Source organism: Eumetopias jubatus, unplaced genomic scaffold, assembly GCF_037043125.1.
Source record: "Eumetopias jubatus isolate StellerSeaLion01/CBP00866 unplaced genomic scaffold, mEumJub1_p1.0 scaffold_15, whole genome shotgun sequence".
Lineage (NCBI taxonomy): Eukaryota > Metazoa > Chordata > Mammalia > Carnivora > Otariidae > Eumetopias > Eumetopias jubatus.
Genome location: NW_028274821.1, coordinates 12467272 through 12487855, shown reverse-complemented (window position 1 = coordinate 12487855; position 20584 = coordinate 12467272). Strand labels below are relative to the sequence as shown.

At 39.6% G+C, this 20584-nt stretch overlaps 1 protein-coding gene and 1 pseudogene across 1 annotated transcript in view; one reads left to right on the top strand and one right to left on the bottom strand.

Annotated features, from left to right (window-relative positions):
- Positions 1–3306: 3306 nt before the first annotated feature.
- The window catches only part of CFAP95 (cilia and flagella associated protein 95), an 82631-nt gene continuing 65353 nt past the window's right edge, over positions 3307–20584 (bottom strand). Inside the window, exon 6 of the mRNA XM_028117379.2 lies at positions 3307–3492. Within this exon, the coding sequence (XP_027973180.2) occupies positions 3310–3492 (183 nt within the window). The 3' untranslated portion in view covers positions 3307–3309. The remainder of the gene's footprint in view (positions 3493–20584) is intronic.
- On the top strand, positions 8950–9513 carry LOC114219792 (centrin-2 pseudogene; annotated as a pseudogene).

The window sequence follows — 20584 nt, the reverse complement described above, 5'->3', positions numbered from 1 at the left end:
ACAGACATTTTTCCAAAGAAGACATCCAAATGGCCAACAGACACATGAAAAAGTGCTCAACATCGCTCACCATCAGGGGAATCCAAATCAAAACCCCAGTGAGATATCACCTCACACCAGTCAGAATGGCTAAAATTAACAAGTCAGGAAACGACAGATGTTGGCAGGGATGCGAAGAAAGGGGAACCTCCTACACTTTTGGTGGGAATGCAAGCGGGTGCAGCCACTCTGGAAAACAGTATGGAGGTTCCTCAAAAAGTTGAAAATAGAACTACCATATGATCCAGCAATTGCACTACTGGGTGTTTACCACAAAGATACAAATGTAGGGATCTGTAGGGGTACGTGCACCGCGATGTTTGTAGCAGCAATGTCCACAATAGCCAAACTGAGGAAAGAACCAAGATGTCCATCGAGAGATGAATGGATAAAGAAGATGTGGTATATATATACAATGGAATATTATGCAGCCATCAAAAGGAATGAGATCTTGCCATTTGCAATGACGTGGATGGAACTGGAGGTGTTATGCTGAGTGAAATAAGTCAATCAGAGAAAGACATGTATCATACGACCTCACTGATATGAGGCATTCTTAATCTCAGGAAACAAACTGAGGGTTGCTGGAGTGGTGGGGGGTGGGAGGGATGGGGTGGCTGGGTGATAGACATTGGGGAGGGTATGTGCTATGGTGAGCGCTGTGAATTGTACAAGACTGTTGAATCACAGATCTGTACCTCTGAAACAAATAATACATTATATGTTAAAAAAAAAAAAGAAGAAGATAGCAGGAGGGGAAGAATGAAGGGGGGATATCGGAGGGGGAGATGAAGCATGAGAGACGATGGACTCTGAAAAACAAACTAAGGGTTCTAGAGGGGAGGGGGGTGGGGGGATGGGTTAGCCTGGTGATGGGTATTAAAGAGGGCACGTTCTGCGTGGAGCACTGGGTGTTATACATAAATAATGAATCATGGAACACTACATCAAAAGCTAATGATGTAATGTATGGTGATTAACATAACAATAAAAAATTTAAAAAAAAGAAGACATACAGATGGGCAAGAGAAACATGGAAAGATGCTCAACATCATTAATCATCAAGGTAATGCAAAGCAAAACCACAATGAGATATTACCTCACACTGGTCAGAATGGCTAGTAATGAAAAGATAAGAAATAACAAGTGTTGGTGAGGATGTAGGGAAAAGGGAACCCTTGTGTACTGTTGGGGGAATAGAAATTGGTATAGCTACTATGGACAAAAATACAGAATATCCTCAAGAAATTAAAAATTAAAATACTAGAAATACTACATAATTCAGTAATCCTAATTCTGGGTATCTACCTAAAGAAAATGAAAACACCAATTCAACAAGATTTTTGCACCCCTATGTTTATTGCAGTATTATTGTAATAGCCAAGATATGGAAGCAACCTAAGTGTCCACTGATAGACGAATGGATAAAGAAGATGTGGTACACACACACACACACACACACACACACACACACACACACACAGTGAATATTACTCAGCCTTAAAAAAAGAATGAAATCTTACCATTCATAACAACGTGGATGAACCTAGTGGGCATTATGCAAAGTGAAATAAGTCAGACAGAGAACGGCAAATACTATATGATTTTACTTATATGTGTAAACTAAAAAACAAAACAAATGAACAAACAAACAGAAGAACACTCATGAATACAGAGAACAAACTGGTGGTTGCCAGAGGGGAGGGAAATCATGGAGAATAGGGGAAGTAGGTGAAGGAGATTAAGAGGTACAAACTTCTAGTTATAAAATAAGTTATGGGAATGACAAGTACTACATAGGGAAGAGGGCCAAAAATATTGTAGTAACTCTTTATTGTGACTGATGGTAACTACACTTATAACGGTGAGTATATCGTAATGTATATAATTGTCAGATCACTATGTTGCACATCTGAAATTAATATAATATTGTATGTCAACTATACCCAATTAAAAATAAGAAAAAGAATTAACATTATATATAATATACATACTTATGCATATATATATATAAAACGTGTGTGTGTATTATGCAGACGAATACTTTAAAGCAGCAAGAAATTATGGTCAAACTCTGCTGGTGAATGCTTACCTGGCATATCCACATTTTCTTTATTAATTATCATTTCTCCACTCACAAGGCTTATGGTCTTTACCATATTTTGCTGGAGTTGGAGGCGATGCTAAATTAGCATTTATCATGAAATGCTATTTCATGAATTTATTTTTTAAAGAAAAATAATGATAGTAAATTTAAGCCTAGGCTGACCAAATAATTAAACCCATATCCTCAAAAGAAATGAAAGGTCTGGGGTGCCTAGGTGGCGCAGTCAGTTGACCGTCTGACTCTTGGTTTTGACTGAGGTTGTGATCTTGGGGCCATGGAATCGAGCCCTGCATGAACACAGAATCTGCTTGGAATTTTCTCTCCCTCTGCTCGTATCCCCCCTCAAGTAAATAAATAAATCTTAAAAAAAGAAGAAAGAAAAGGTCAAATGCACTTCAAAGATCATCTAGAGCCTGCTATTTATGTAAGAGGAAAACCTACTTAAACCTCTGCGGGTTTCTATATGCTCATCCTTAAAGTGGATGGTGAGTCAGAACAATTGCCAAGATCTCTTCTAAATCTAACATTAGATGACTGGATTTTCCCATAAAACCGTAATGTTTCACTAAGATTCTGTCTACATTTCTCCTATCCATGGACTCAAAAAGTATTATCTTAAGTAAGGAAAAACGCTATGCTGAATAAACAATCCACACTGCAGTCAGCTACTACAGATAAATCCAAGTCTATAAATAGTCACATTCCCCACTACCATAGGGCCAGTGTTGCCCAAACTTCAGTCATATGAGTTTCATGTCAAATCTGAGTGCCACCTATATTTTTATTCACTTAAAAATGGAATTTAAGGTAGCTTATTTTTTTAATTAGCCATATTCTGAGCAATCATAAGCTTTATGCTAGCTTTATGCATTTTTTTCTAATAAAATTTGAAATAAATACATAGTCTATAAATAAAAGAAAATTCCACCAAGTACCATCAAGAATTGTGTTGTACACTCTCGGTGGTATACATACTAAACTTTGGAAAATACCAGAGCAGCTAATGAAAAGCATATATATATGCTGGCCTAGAATATATAAAATTTTGTTTTTGAAGGAACCTACTATAGTAACATTTCCATTGCATTTATTGGGATAGAAAAATCAACTGTTATTTCCATTATTCTTTCATTAGTTAGAGAATCTGATTCCATAGATTACTTTTAAAAGGGGATAATAGGACCACCAGTTAATGGGTAGAGTTTTTGTTTTACACATGAATTAGCATAAATCCCACTCTCGTCATGCCAAGGGTTGATGCCAAATCTTTTGGAACCATCAAGATCAGTGAACTGAGAACGGCATTTTCTGTGGACTACTGAATAATCATCTTGACAAGGATAATCCTATTGGGTGGGGGGAGAAAGAGAAATAATATTGAATGACCAAAATATGTAAAAACAAGTGATTTCTAGAAGTTGATCTTCAATATGTTAGTCTTATTACGATCCAAGTTTAATTTACACACAATTAACCTAATATCTCAAATTACAAATGCCTCAATGAAAAAAAATGGCTACAGTATTTATAAATAATTTAATTCTGAAAAAAGCCTCTAGTTCGTGGTTGTTTTATTTATAAAACTAAAAAGATAAATTGTTACACATGTAAAACTTTTGTAAACCATAAATACACGGCCCAAAAAACAACTTAAATTTTATGATCACCTACATAAGACCAAAACAATTATAATTTAACTATCATTCAACACCTTTTTAAAGTTAATATAAATTATAATCATTCCAAAGAATTATATCTTAGGTTGTATCTTTCATAGTTGCTATCAAGTCGTAAATGCCAAACTCAAAGATTTTTTTCCTCCGAGAAACTGACCTCAGGATAACCCAGCATCATGTTTAAAGTACTTATCCTTAAAGCACTTCAGAGAAGATTCTGTTGTGATAAAACAAGACACTCTCATTGACCACTTCCCAAAGGAAATATTGATTCTCTCAGATTACATCAAGGGTAATGGCAGACAAGGAACATAAAGCCCTTGAACTGATTATCTAATTTCTGCTTAAAATTGGTACTAATTTTAAAGCACTAACACAATATTGAAATTAAATCACCAGAACTATAAAACAATGAAAGAACACCACAATAGTTCTAATCTTAGACTGGCCTTATTGAAAATAATTGAAAAATTTAACTACATATTCAACCATAACAATAATAATAGGGTCAACGGATTTACTGAGTGTCTATTATGGGTTGGGCACGGTAGTTGGGTGTTTGTATCTTTTAATCCATAGCAGAACTCTGACATAGGAATTATTACTCCCACTTTACATATAAGAAAAGACAATTTGCTTAAAATCTCAGAAAAAGAGGATTTAAAGAATGTCAATATTAAGCAACTTAGCCAGGACTTCAAACTAACTATCTAATTGTAAGATCTATTATCCCTCCAGTACCCCCATGAAATTCTCAATAATTAAGAGATGAAAAGAAATACAAATGACAAAATCCTAAAACTACATTATATCCATGTTACTTTCTATAGTTTGGGCTTTTGTTTTTCATAGTCAGGGTCTAATTTCTTTGGGGCTTGTATGTTGGGTTTTGGTTCAGTAGAGACCCTTTCAGTGAGATTTGAGAATTACTGGCCAAACCTGCCCGCTCACAGGGAGGCAGGATCTGCTCATTCCTAGGCAAGCTTCCGTCAAATTGAAGGAAGCGTCAAATGCAGGGTTGATGTGTTCCTCTAGCATCTCCTAGGCGGGAAGGATGATTTATTTTGATCAGGTGAGTGACAAGATTAAATGTGATGTTTTTTAAGAAAGGATTCTGGCAGCAAGAAGGTACTAAAGACTGAAGGTAGAAAGGACCAGATTCCAGAACTATAATTAGAATTAGAATAAGAACTCACATGTCATCAACTGATGTGGATAAACAAAATGTGGTCTATCCACACAGTGAAATATTATTTGGCAATACAAGCAATAAAATACTGACAGATGCTGTAGCATAGATGAACCATGAAAACAGGCTAAGTGAAAAAAACTAAACCAAAAGACTACACATTGTATGATTCCTTCTACAGAATGTCCAAAATAGGCAAGTCCACAGAGACAGAAAGTAACTTTGCAAGGGACTAGGGGGAGGGGGAGAATGAGAAGAGACTGTTAATGGGTGCGGTGCCCAATTTTATGTGTCAACTTGACTAGATCACGGGGCATCCAAACATTTGGCTAAACATTATTTCTGAGTTGTGCCTGTAAGGGTGTTTCTAGATGAAATTAGCATTTGAATCTGTGGACTCAGTAAAGCAGTTTGCTCTTCCCGATGGAGGTAGGTGGGCACCTTCCAATCTGCTGAGGGAATAAAAGAAATGGAAGAAAAAGGCAGAGGAAGTAAGAATTCAGTACCTTCCTGCCTGATTGCCTGAGCTCGGACATTAATCTTATCCTGCTGTTGGTACTCGTGGTTCTCAGGCCTTTAGACTGGGACTGAATTACACTACCAGCTCTCTGGGGTTTGCAGCTTGCAGACAGCAGACTGTGGGACTTCTCAGCCTCCATATTGCATTAGCCAATTCCTTACAATAAGTCTCTTTCTCTCTGCATATATATATGTGGTTTCTCTCTGTAGAGAAACTTGATTAATACATATGGGGTTTCTTTTTAGGGGTGATGAAAATGTTGTCTAACTGATCATGCTGATGACTATTTGACTCTATGGATATACAAAAATCACTGAACTGTACACTTTAAAAGGGTGAATTTTATGGCATGTGAGTTATCTTAGTAAAGCTGTCATTTTTTAAAAGTGGGTAGTAGGGGTAAGCAATCTTGAAGTTAGGAAAACTAGTTAAGAGACTGTTTCCTATTAACACACATAAAATTAAGTCCCTCCCATTATCAGAGGTGCATTGGTAAGCCAGCTCCCCACCAAAAAATCCCACACAACTTACTTGTGATATTTGCCAATTTCTGTGGTGTAAATACTCCTGCTATGGCTGACTTCGAGCTACCAAAGTGAGGTCAGTGAACACTGAGTTGGGGAAGACATGAGCATAATCAGCTCACACAAAATTTAAGAGGTGACTCCAACTCACCCTGAATCTACTTCTCCCATTTTGCATTGTGTGACAGCCATGCAATTTGGGTAGACTGATCCCACTCCAAACTGTAGGGGCAGAATCTAACCTATGACAATCACAATAATCCCTCACTTCTTTTTCAATGATAGTGATTGATCCAATGTCGGACATGTGTTTTGAGTTTGCCCAAACAAAGTAAAGCCTAAGACTTCTGTTCAGTGATTTGGAGGAAAGAAACATTTTTTCCATTGTTGGACATAAATGAGGTAGCATCTAGCACAGATTTCCATTGGTAGCCCCCCTCCAATCAGTTTAGCATGAAATTAACACCATAAAAGGCAGATTTGAGAGTCAGTAAGAAGCATAATGACATTGCTGTATCACTCCTTTCCTGAAACCTGACTTTTCAAAAAAATGTGAACCAATAAATTGCTTTTATTGTCTGGCTTGACTTGAGCTGGGGTTTGTACAACCTACTAAAAGCATCCTAACTAATGTGTACCTGAATAATCTGCAATGTTGGAACACTGAGTTACTGAGAATCAGAGCAAAAAGAAATGGGTAAAAACTAGGAAGTAAGACAAATATATAAAGTAGGGGTAAAGGCAAACAATAAATTTGTGACTAAACATATAATCAGGAATTAGGACACAAATATGGAATAGATGAACAAACAAAACAGGACAATAACAAACTATTAGGAACCTAGAAGGCGTAGTTATTTTAAGGAAGCAGGCTATGTTTTTCATGTTTTTCAAAGTTTAATACAAAAGGCACAAGACAGAATAAAGCAGTTGCACCAAGATTCGCCTTGAAAGACCTTAATATTTTTTAAAGTTTTTATTCATTTATTTGAGAGAAAGAAAGTGAGAGAGAGAGAGAGAGAGAGAGCACAAGAGTGGGGAGGGTCAGAGGGAGAAGCAGACTCCCCGCTGAGCAGGGAGCCCGATGCGGGACTCGATCCCGGGACTCCAGGATCATGACCTGAGCCGAAGGCAGCCGCTTAACCAACTGAGCCACCCAGGCGCCCCTGAAGGACCTTAATATTGACTGCAGCTCAGACCCAAAGCCAAACTGAGATGGTAGGAGCCCTGAACAAGCAAGTAATTTGGTGTGCCACTCAAACCAAGTATACAGGGGGTAATCATCTCCAAATGATAAATAGTTTTGCCCTTTCTGTGTGTAACCATCCATTTGCCCAAGGTGAGATCACAGTTTGTTTCAGAAAAAAAATGGCAACCAAAAAGCAAAATAATATCAGCTTCTAACATGCAAAATAGGATTTTTTAGCAAGATAATAGCCTTGCAATCCAACTCACAGTCTTGAGGACTTTAGAATATCAATGTCCAAACCTGGAAGACCTCAGATCATAGAGTTCTCCCAATATGTAGGGAAAATATCTTTTGTATTAAGTCTTAACCAAAAGTTGGAATGGATAGTAGGAAGACAGGGAAGAGTCTGTTTGGGGAATTACAGGAATGAGAAAATAAGGGAAAAGGGAAAAGAAGGACGGCAGAAAGAGCCAATGTATTTCCCAATTTTCCCTTTCCAAGACTTTAAATAGGCAGAATCCCTCTGACCTGGACAGAGAGAAATGTATCAGATAAAAGGGAGTAATGGCAGAAAGGCATAAGGAGGCCCCTGTCCCTCATGAAAACTCAAAACTGAGCATCTCAGGCTGCCCTTTCATTTGTCTGGAGTACAACAATACCCAGGCTGGTGGAGCAGCATGCTCAGGCAGAGGAAGACTCTGAGTCACCTCTGCCATCCTGTGGCAAGTCTGCAAGGGGGTTACTAACAGAAGCTGCAAAGCCAAACATTGGAGCTGAGGCTGATGGGAGGCATAGGAATCTTCTGTTGGGTCTACAATACCTATGGGAGTGGAAATGAGGATGAGTTATCCCAGACAAGCCATCTGGGCTCCAACCTAGCCCAGACAGAAAGAGAGGGAAATAGAAAAAGACTGACAGTTCAACATCCACAGACCATAGCCACCAATGCCAGCAAGGAAAAGAGCAGCTGGGTGAACTAGGGACATTACCTCAGAGACCAGAAGAGGCAGACGATAGCACACACAAAAATCCTACTCTAGCCCTCTGGCATCAGGATGGTAAGTCACTTCTCTCTCTCCATATACTTGGATGCCGTCTTAGAGTCATAGTTACTATTGCTGTGTAACAGGTCAACCCACAGAGAGTGGTATAAAATAATCCCTATTTCTAGACTCTCTGGGTCAGGAATTTGGAAGAGGTATAACAAAGACAGCATCCCTCTGTTCCACACTGTCTGAGGCTTCAGCAGAGAAGACTTGAAAGCCGGGAGTGACTTGAAGGCCGGGGTTAGAAACATTCCTCACTCCAGTTGGTGGTTGGTATTGGCTGTCTGCTGGGACCTCAGCTGGGCTATTGGCTGGAACAACCACCCAGGTCCTCTCCATGGGCCTGCTTGGGCTTTCTCACATCATGGTGACTGGGTTCTGAGAATGACAACGGCACAGAGAGACCCAGGAAGAAACTACACTGCTTTTTATCACCTGGCCTCTGAAGTCACATAGCATCACTTCTACTGCAGTCACAGGTCACCCAGCTCTAGTGGAGGCAATAAGGACTCTGCCTCTCAATGGGAAGAGTGTCAAAATCACATTGCAAGAGTATGTGGGATGACCACACATGCTGCACCCATTTGGGAAAAATAACAATCTGCCACATGGAGAAAAGTAGGCTGTGTTGGGGTTTCTCAAGATTACCGCTAGATTCGATGTATGTCGGTTGCCGTAACAACGGGCAGCGGAGTCCATCGGCAATGGCCTCTAACTTTAAGAAGGCAAGCATGGCATCATCTGCCCAGAGAAAAAGGATGAGTCCTAAGCCAGAGCTTACTGAAGAGCAGAAACAGGAAATCCGGGAAGATTTTGATCTCTTTGATGCTGATGGAACTGGGACCACAGATGTTAAGGAACTTAAGGTGGCAATGAGGGCACTGGGCTTTGAACCCAAGAAAGAAGAGATCAAGAAAATGATAAGCGAAATCGATAAGGAAGGGACAGGAAAAATGAACTTTAGTGACTTTTTGACTGTGATGACTCAGAAAATGTCTGAGAAAGATACCAAAGAAGAAATTCTGAAAGCTTTCAAGCTCTTCGATGATGATGAAACTGGGAAGATATCATTCAAAAATCTAAAGCGTGTGGCCAAGGAGTTGGGTGAGAACCTCAATGATGAGGAGCTACAGGAAATGATCGATGAGGCTGATCGAGATGGAGATGGAGAAGTCAATGAGCAGGAGTTCCTGCACATCATGAAAAAGACCAGCCTTTACTAAAATCAGTCTCTTCTTTTCATATTGTGTGAAACCTGGGTTTTGAGAACATAAACTATTTTCTCCTACTGACCTACCTGTACAACTTTAGTAACAATCTTGAATCTCTTTTAGGTACTTGAAAGTGTTCTTTGACATTTAAGTTCTCTGTAAGGTGACCTCCTGATTGCTTCAGTTCCCCAGAGCAAAACAAAAGCACATTAGGGTGGTGAAAAGGGTCTTAAAGCTTTCACCCACATGCATTTCTGCCTTGTATCACCTCACTCTTGTCATGCATTTCCACAATGATGCCACCCCAGAACGACTTCTTAGACAAGCACATGTTGTATCCATGCCACCAGAATCAGGGGGCATCTTGATGTTTCTAGTTATAACTGACACCCGAGTACCGCTTTCTCTTTTATAAAACCCAGTGAACTTATTCACGTGCATTTGGATGTGTGTTTGTGCTATTTGTTTTGTCTTAAAAATAAAGCCTTTCTTATTTAAAAAAAAAAAAGATTACCGCTAGATTCAATGATTTTGCTACAAAGACTCACAGGATTCAACATATAGTTGTATTTGTGGCTATGATTTACTGCAACAAATGGATACAAAGCAAAATCAGCCAAGGGGAAAGTGCAGGGCTGAAGTCCAGAGGAGGCCAGGTGCAAACTTCCAAGAGTCCTCTCCCAGTGGAGTCACACAGGATGCACTTAATTTCCCCAGCAAAGAATTGTGAAATGCTGTTTACTGGGGAAGCTCATTAGAGCCTCAATTGGCCAAGCTTTTTCTTGGGGGCTGGTCACAGAGGCGCTCGTTGCCTTGCAGTACCAGAATTCCAGACTCCCACAAGTTCAACATGAACCATATTGTTTGCACAAACGGTTTAGGTGCAATGAGCCTCTCTCATTAGGGAATTCTAATCCCACAAGTCAAGTTTCTAGATGCTAGCCAAGGCTTTTTAATAGATAACAGGCTCAGTTCTACTGTTAGTTCTTTTCTGCCAAAAATGAATGGAAGATCTCTGAGAAAATGAGAGTTTTTTAAAGGAGACTGAACACCTCCTATAGGAACTATTTAAATTATGGAATCAGACTAAGCTGTAAATGGACTGAAGGGTTAGTGTTTTCCTACTGGTGGTGGGCTCAAGAAGAAGGCCAGTTATCAGATACTTTTCCTCTGCATATGTGAGTTGCAGACAGTTGTTGTATTCCCACACCCTAACATAATATTTACATGTCTGTCCAACACTTATTTAGTGGGAGTGGGAAGAAATATTTAGAAATCGTCCATAGAAGCAGTTATGTGAATCACCACACATCGTTGTTGGCTGGTTCACTGTTCTGGTGCTACACAGACCCTGAGTGCTGACAACGTTTATTTAAGATAGGATAATCACTATGAGCTTTTTCTGAGCCCTTCAGGTAGACGAGGATCACAGAAAATTTTTGTCTGAGGTGTGGAATGGGTGAGTATCAGTGCACAATGGCTTACACGGAGCCAGACTGGAAGAGACATTTCACAGGAAGAACTTAGAGGACCTAGCAAGCGAACTGAAGATAAAGAAGCAAAGATGATCCATAGCTTCAAATCTGGATGGCTGGGAGAGTTCTAAAACCACTAAATGGAATAAGAAAGACATGGAGATGGGGGAGAATTTGTTATAGGAGAGAAATGATGAGTCACATTTTAGACGTTTTAAATGTGAGATGACATCAGTACAAAATCTTTGAAAGGGGGTGCTGTGGGATAGATGGCCTGGACAGAGGTCAGTGCCCTATGCACAGTAGTAGTCATTGGCAGGGGAAAAAGAGCTCTGAGGAACAGTATTGGAACCATGGATGATACCTGAATACAAACTGTGAATTACATAATTATACTGCATCAATTATTCCTTAGGTTGAAAATATTACCATAGCTATGTGTCCTTGTTCTTAGGAAATACACACTGAACTATTTATAGGCAAAGGAGCTCAATGTCCCCAGCCTACTCTCAAATGGTAAGCAATTGGTGACTCTGGGTAAAGACTATATGGGAGCTCCTTGTGCCATTCTTGCAACTTTCCTGTAAGTGTGAAATTATATAAAACACATTACCCCCAAAAGGTGATGGTTGAGGAACCATGGGAGTGAATGAATTCTCTGAGATTGCATAAAATGAGAAGCACAGAGTTCTGGATCCCAAGTCCTGTGGATGCTCACGGCTGGGTCCATAAGGAAGCCATGAAGGGCAGAGAAGGAGAGGCATGAAGTGGGCAATGTCATAGATTCTGAAGGTCGAGGGAGGTGGAGGAATGCAGTGGTAGCCAACAAGTGCCCACTTCCAAAGAAACTTCATAGAGGGAAAAACCTGACAAAACACAAACCAAACAACAGTGCTGTTTCAGGGAACTAGAGGAAGTCGAATGAAACATCCTGATAAAAGATGGGAAAAGCATGTCAGAGAAAGATATGCTGAGGGCAAACAGGCTCTATAGAAACAGGAAGCACTAAAGATGCAGCAAGAGAATATGGGGAAAATCTGCCTTAAGGTTAAGAAAGCTTTCCTCCTTTTCTTCTCTTCTCTTCCCTCTTCTTTTAAACAAATCATGGACAGACATGGTCAGGATGTTACAGAAGTGTCCTCTTAGCAGGCCCCTACTTGACCTTCTGACATGATGAAGAACAAACAGCCTATAGTTTTACCACCTATATCAATACAATGTATCAGCGTATCTTAAGAGTCAGGTATTCTGCGGAGGGGGAGACGAACCACGAGAGACGATGGACTCTGAAAAACAAACTGAGGCTTCTAGAGGGGAGGGGGGTGGGGGGATGGGTTAGCCTGGTGATGGGTATTAAAGAGGGCACGTTCTGCGTGGAGCACTGGGTGTTATGCACAAACAATGAATCATGGAACACTATATTAAAGACTAATGATGTAATGTATGGTGATTAACATAACAATAAAAAATTTAAAAAAAGAGTCAGGTATTCTGTTCTTAAATTCCCATCCCCTCCCCACCCCCATCCCCATGGCCCCCTGAATGCTATATTCTCACTCTGAGCACCGTTGTCTCCTGAACTTTCTTCGGAATAAAATGACATGACTGTTTCTTAGTCAACTGTATTCAGTCCTCACCCAGTTTTGGTTACACTTAGTCTTATTTGATTTCATCTTATTTCTCTGGGATCTTTTATTTTTTATGGTTTTATTTTTCAAGGTCATTTTCAGTTTTCAGCCTGCTTTCTGAAACATCAGTAACTCTGCCTAATTTAATATTGTACGATAATTTGAAAGCATAGTCTCAATTCCTTCATCCAGATCATCCATAAAAATGCACAATGTGTTATGTTTCCTGGCCAAATCAGTCATTGTGAACTAACCTTGTGTCCACCGTTACAGATAATTATTAGCCACCTGGCATTCATACAGCAAAGACCATTCTTCCCTAGCATACCTGTAAGTATGCTCATTTGGGGTACTTCATTTAGTCTTAAAAAGGTATTTGAGGCAGCAAGCTTATTTATATGAATGTCACATTGGATGGAGTAAAAGTAAATAAATATACAGGTAGATTACTGTGAGATTTCATTTCATTATTTTCAGTATACATAATGTATAAAATTCTTTAGCTGTTATACGCACTTGACTGAAGACCTGTCATCCCCTATTAAGGTTGTCTTCTATACACACACATGCAGAGTGATGTGGGAGAAAAAGGACAATTTCCATACAGCCAAATCTACTTTACCAACCCTAGGGATCATGGAGGAGAGGTATCTCAGACATTCACTTCCTCACTTCTTTAAAAATGATTTCATTTCTATTGGATATTTTCTTCTCCCAGTGATTACATCATAGACCTAAGAGTAAATGGCAAATGTAGCTACAACAAACATATTACTAGTTGGATATATTTTTGTTATGTATCTAAGAAACATTTATTATACCTTTTTATTTGATAAAATTTTACAAAGGAAAAACATTTGTAACCAGTAGAGGTATTCAACTAAAGGAAAATTGTCAATGGGAAGTGCAAGGAAGTTTAGGCCAGGGATATAAATATAAATATCTGTATCATTACTGAGTCTGGTCATCACAAAGAAAAATATGGAGATCTATATGAACAATCACTTCACAAAATAAGCTGACCTTAAACAATATCACACAAACTTTAGTAATGGCCAGCATCAAAAAATAAGCAATACAGTATTAAACCTTAGCTATTGACACATTTTTTATTTTTTATGCACAAATTTTGATTGGTCCTATCATTTTAATCATAGAAAAAATATCATTTTTTTTTATTCCTCAGTCTATATTATGTGAGGACACCTGCCACTATTTTATACTTATAATGGTAGGGTTATAACCTATAACCTTAGTGGTTATAGGTCTGTTCAGGTTTTCTATTTCTTCCTGGTTCAATTTTGGTAGTTGATACATCTCTAGGAATGCACCCATTTCTTCCAGGTTATCTAATTTGCTGGCATAGAGTTGCTCATAATATGTTCTTATAATTGTTTGTATTTCTTTGGTGTTGGTTGTGATCTCTCCTCTTTCATTCATGGTAGAGTTTGTTGATTTGGGTCATTTCTCTTTTCTTTTGGATAATCCTGGCCAGGGGTTTATCAATCTTGTTAATTCTTTCAAAGAACCAGCTCCTAGTTTTGTTGATCTGTTCTACTGTTCTTTTGGTTTCTAGTTCATTGATTTCTGCTCTGATCTTTATTATTTCTCTTCTCCTGCTGGGTTTAGGCTTTATTTGCTGTTCTTTCTCCAGCTCCTTTAGGTGTAGGGTTAGGTTGTATATTTGAGACCTTTCTTGTTTCTTGAGAAAGGCTTGTATTGCTATATACTTTCCTCTCAGGACTGCCTTTGCTGTATCCCAAAGATTTTGAACAGTTGTGTTTTCATTTTCATTGGTTTCCATGAATTTTTTAATTCTTCTTTAATTTCCTGGTTGACCCATTCATTCTTTAGTAGGATGCTCTTTAGCCTCCATGTATTTGAGTTCTTTCCGACTTTCTCTTGTGATTGAGTTCTAGTTTCAAAGCATTGTGGTCTGAAAATATGCAGGGAATAATCCCAATCTTTTGGTACCGGTTGAGACCTGATTTGTGACCTAGGATGTGATCAATTCTGGAGAATGTTCCAAGGGCACTAGAGAAGAATGTGTATTCCGTTGCTTTGGGATGGAATGTTCTGAATATGTCTGTGAAGCCCATTTGGTCCAGTGTGTCATTTAAAGTCTTTATTTCCTTGTTGATCTTTTGCTTAGATGATCTGTCCATTTCAGTCGGGGGGGTGTTAAAGTCCCCACTATTATTGTATTGTTGTCAATGTGTTTCTTTGCTTTTGTTATTAATTGCCTTATATAATTGGCTGCTCCCATGTTCGGGGCATAGATATTTACAATTGTTAGATCTTCTTGTTGGATAGACCCTTTAAGTAGGATATAGTGTCCTTCCTCATCTCTTATTACAGTCTTTGTTTTAAAATCTAATTTGTCTGATATAAGGATTGCCACCCCAGCTTTCTTTTGGTGTCCATTAGCATGGTAAATGGTTTTCCACCCCCTCACTTTCAATCTGGGGGTGTCTTTGGGTCTAAAATGAGTCTCTTGCAGACAGCATATCGATGGGTCTTGTTTTTTAATCCAATCTGATAGCCTGTGTCTTTTGATTGGGGCATTTAGCCCATTTACATTCAGGGTAACTATTGAAAGGTATGAATTTAGTGCCATTGTATTGCCTGTAAGGTGACTGTGACTGTATATTGTCTCTGTTCCTTTCTGATCTGTGCTGCTTTTAGGCTCTTTGTTTAAAGGACCCCTTTCAATATTGCTTGGAGGGCTGGTTTCATGTTTGCAAATTCCTTTAGTTTTTGTTTGTCCTGGAAGCTTTTTATCTCTCCTTCAATTTTCAATGACAGCCTAGCTGGATATAATATTCTTGGCTGCATATTTTTCTCGTTTAGTGCTCTGAAGATATCATGCCAGTCCTTTCTGGCCTGCCAGGTCTCTGTGGATAGGTCTGTCGCCAATCTAATGTTTCTACCATTGTAGGTTACATATCTCTTCTCCCGAGCTGCTTTCAGGATTTTCTCTTTGTCTCTGAGACTCGTACGTTTTACTATTAGATGTCGGGGTGTTGACCTATTTTTATTGATTTTGAGAGGGGTTCTCTGTGTCTCCTGGATTTTGATGCCTGTTTCCTTCCCCACATTAGGGAAGTTCTCTGCTATTATTTGCTCCAATTTACCTTCTACCCCTCTCTCTTTTTTTCTTCTTCTGGGATCCCAATTATTCTAATGTTGTTTCATCTTATCGTATCGCTTATCTCTCGAATTCTGCCCTCATGATCCTGTAGTTGTTTATCTCTCTTTTTCTCAGCCTCTTTATTTTCCATCATGTGGTCTTCTATATCGCTGATTCTCTCTTCTGCCTCATTTATCCTAGCAGTTAGTGCCCCCATTTTTGATTGCACCTCATTAATAGCCTTTTTGATTTCGACTTGGTTAGATTTTAGTTCTTTTATTTCTCCAGAAAGGGTTTCTCTAATAACTCCCATGCTTTTTTGAAGCCCAGCTAGTATCTTTAAAGTCATGATTCTGAACTCTAGGTCCGACATCGTACTAATGTCCGTATTGAGTAGGTCCCTGGCTGACGGTACTATCTCCTGTTCTTTTTGCTGAGGTGATTTTTTTCATCTTGTCATTTTGTCCAGGGGAGAATAGATGAATGAGAGAACAAAATGCTAACAGGTTAACAATGTCCCCAGCAAATATACTCTATACAAATCAGAAAAGACCTGAAACCAGGGGAAAAGAAAAGGAAAGAAAGAAAAAAAAACAAAAAGAAAAAGATAAAAACAAAAACAGAACAATACAAAAAAAAAAAACCCGAATATGATCAAATATGATCAGCCTATTGCAAAGATCCAGTGCCACACACTAGATTTTGGGCGTATTTTGGTCTGTTAGAAAAAAGTGCCTCCTAAAAGGAAGAAAGACTTATATATGTACAAAATAAGGGTTGATACAATGAAGGGATGAAGGATGACTATAAAGATGAAAATTATAAAAGATTTTATAAAAGGAATTGATATGATAAGAAGTTGTTTGAAAAAAGAAAGAAGAAAATTTAAAAAAAAAAAGGGGGAGAGAATGTGATCAGGCAGGAGACTAGAACAAAGCCATACACTAGTGATTTAGGGTATATTTTGATCTGTAAGAAGAAACTGTATCTCAAAATTTTAAAGAGAGAACAACTTATATGCCAAAAATAAGGGTAACTACTATGAAGGGATAAAATATGACTCTAAGATGAAAAATAAAAAATGTTTTTTTTAAAAAAGGGATTGATAAGATGTTGGTTGAAAAAGGGAAAAATAAAAAATAAAAAAAAGTTAAAAAATTAACTTTGAAAAACTAATGAATCATGGTAAAAAAAAAAGCCATGAATTCTATGTGCAGTATTCCCCTAGCGCTGGAGTTCTCCCGTTCTCCTTGATCAGTAAACTTGGTCTTGGCTTGCTGGCGGTTCGTGCTCATCTTCTGGGGGAGGGGTCTGTTGCCGTGGTTCCCAAATGTTTTTGCCGGAGGCGGAATTGCCCTGCCCTTGTCGGTCTGGGCTAAGCAAGCTGCTTCGGTTTGCTCTCAGGAGCTTTTGTTCCCTGCAAGCTCTGGTACAGCTTTGGAGGACCAGGGTGAAAATGGTGGCCTCCCAATCTCCACTCGGAGGAGCTGAGAACTCGGGGCCCCGCTCCTCAGTGCGCCCCCAGAGAAAAGCAGTCACTGCCGTCTCCCCAGTCTCTGGCCGCACTCCGTGCTCACCCGGCCTGTGACTGAGCGTTTCTATCTCTGGCACCCAACTCCCCTGTGGAGTCTCCAAACCCAGCAGATCCCTGCAGTGCGCTCCCGCGCTGCTCCCCCCGGGGGAGGAAGGGGAGTCTCCCCGGATCTGCCGCTTGTTGGGTCCCTGCTGGAGGAGCAGTGGCCCGCCTGGGCCGCGGATCACAGTTTATGGCCACCCCGAGCTGAGAGCCCACGCCTCGGCTCCGTCTCTGCAGCCGGCTTCCCCGCTCCGATCCCTGGGAGCTCTGCCGCACTCAGGCACCCCCGGTCTTTCTGTGACCCCGAGGGTCCTGACACCACACTGTCCCGCGAGGGTTCCACCCCCCGCTTAGCCACTGGAGCGACGTCCCTCAGTGGAGCCGGCTTCTAAAAGTTCCGATTTTGTGCTCCGCGGCTCTAGCACTTGCCAGAAGCGGCCGATGGAGGCCCCCTCCCCCGCCGTCTATCCTCCCGAATATCGCCTCGGATTCACTTCTCCGCATGTCCTACCTTCCAGTAAGTGGTCGCTTCTCTGTTCAGAGAGTCGTTGCTACTCTCTTCTTCGGTCTCCCGTTGAGTTCGTGGGGGTTCAGAATGGTTTGATCCCTATTCAGCTGAATTCCTGAGACCAGACGAAACCCAGGTCTCCTACTCCTCCGCCATCTTGCTCCGCCCTCCCTCCTATGATTTTTAATAACATTTTTTTCTCTAGCTTAGTTTATTGTAATAATATAGTATAAAATACACATACAAAATGTGTGTTAACTGCTTATGTCATCATTAAGGCTTCTGGTCAACTGTAGGCTATTAGTAGCTAAGTTTTTGGTGAGTCAAAAATTATATGTGGATTTTTTACTGTGGGGGGGGGGTCAGTGCCCCTAACGCCCACATTATTCAAGGGTCAACTGTGTATATATATACTGCATATATATATACTGACAGAGAGAGAGAAAGAGAGATCCTTCCTTCCTTCTTTCCTCTCACCTATTAGCAACTATACAGTCCCCCAAATAAGGTAAATCCTCTGGTATCCCAACCTGGGAAAGCTGTAAAGCCCTGTGGAGCTATATGAAGAAATGCCAGCAGGTCCTAAAATTGAAATTGGGGCCTAGGAAGTGTGATCCCTTAATGCTGGCAGCTGTAAGACTCAGAACTGGAACTGTTTGGCCCATAAGGTACAATATCAAATCTCTGTGTATATGTATAAGGTCAGCACACATGTATAACACACCACAAGATCTTTCAGGCATTATTTTAGATTGAGGAAGGCCACCATTTCCTTCTAACCCAAGTGATAGAGGGCTGTTCCTGTGGTTAGCTAACAGCAGTATTTTGGAACATCCTGACATCAATCAAAAAATATTAGGTAGAACCACATGACCCCGTCCTTCTTCTCCAAATTCACCTCCCACCCTTACCTCATTTGTAGAATAACAAAACTCGTTCTCATTTTAGCCAATAGTCAATGTAATGAGATAAACAAGGATATTCAGCAAATGGCCATCACTCTTTTGTCAGCAGATACTGAGTTAGAACATTAACAGGACAAAAAAGAGAAAACTAAAAAGATATATTAAGATTCAGGGAAAATAGTAAAATAAAAGTCATGAAAACACATCATAAAACCTGGGACATTACCTAGTTTAAAAAGTACACTTCATTCTGGACTAAAAGCTTATACATGATTATTCCGTGTGGCCAATTTAGATGACACAACTTTGCATGCTACTATATTTTTAAAAGAGAACCAGAAAAAGAAAAGGAATGTATACCGGAATGAAATTATAGAAGATCATGGGGGCACAGAATGGAACAAAGATACAAAGAGAAGATTCTAAAAAGAAGAGAAAACCAAAGCTAATTTAGTTCAGAGAAGTGATGTTTCCTTCAGAGCCCCCAGCCTGTTCTAGATTCACTCACTGTCTTAGGTTTTGGATGTTTTCAGCAAGTCATTCTTTTCCTTCTCTTCTTTTTAAGAGCACTGGTGGACATCTCTTCCCAGGAAGCAGAAAACTAAAGGCAATTCCCCAATCCCTTTGGGGGTTTTCTTGCATGTGAATGAGCCTAACTGAACAATAAAGGGCTCTTAAAGATTGCTGTCCACCTCTGACTCCTAGCCAAGATGCATTTTGGTCTGGGATGATACTCAAAGTATTTATCAATCAGTACAGTCACTCAGACTGGGCAAGTCCTAGAGGCCCCTGGTTAGGCAAGTATTAAATTTCCAGAAGGTCCAGGCTGGGCCCACTCAACCATGAGGCACAGGAGGCCTAGTGCCTAGAGCCCACAGTACTTTTGAGCGCTCACAAAAATGTTTCATTTCTTTTAAAATCAGAATTTTCAAGATGAATCTAGTAACAAAGTGAAGGTATTAGTGCCATTAATTCTACACCAAACAGGGTTGAATAGTAAATTTTATATTACATATATCTTACCATAATAAAAAATGCAGATGCCATTTTGAAAAACTAACTCTATTAAATGGTAGAGACTCATAGCTAAGCAGGAAATGTTGCTGGCCATTTAATATTCATAAACATTCTTAGGGCACCAACTGATGGTAGCTATTATACAGAAATTTTTGCTTAAAATAGGGTACAAGAGTCCAAAAGTACTTCCCCCCAAAAAATGAGTATGTTTTCGTTTTGTGTAATAACACCCATTCATTTTGTGTAATAACACCCATTGGTACATTGGTAATAATTTCAAGAGGGTTAACAATAACATGGTCATATAACATGGACATAAAATATAATAACATAGTCATAAATAGGCAAGAAGACAAACAGCCTAAGAAATATATTTCTTTAATAAGCTTTTAAATCCACCCCTGCCACCAAAAGTGAATATGATCCAACTTGGATTGTATTTGTCTTTATACCATTGCAGTTGTACAATATATATTGTTTTATTTTTTAATGGAAGAAGGAGCCCACGATGGCAAAAGCCCTCAGGATCTGGGAAAGTCATAATGCAGTCCTGCGTCCTGGGAGTCTAGGGAAGGGGATGGGGCTACTCAGGGGGCAGGGTTCTGGGGAACGCAAGGTGACAGCAAATTTCCAATCAGCACAGAAATATCAGTATTTTAACAATTCTGTATCTGTACCAGTGCATTGAGCCCCAATGGTAGGACAGGTCAATTCTGCTGTTGTAGAGAATAATGTTAAACAGATGCAGCCTCTTTTCATACCTACAATATTACATGGCAGGGAGTCCTCCAAGTTAGTTTGGAATGCATTCCAGTTTTATTTTTTTAAAAGATTTTATTTATTT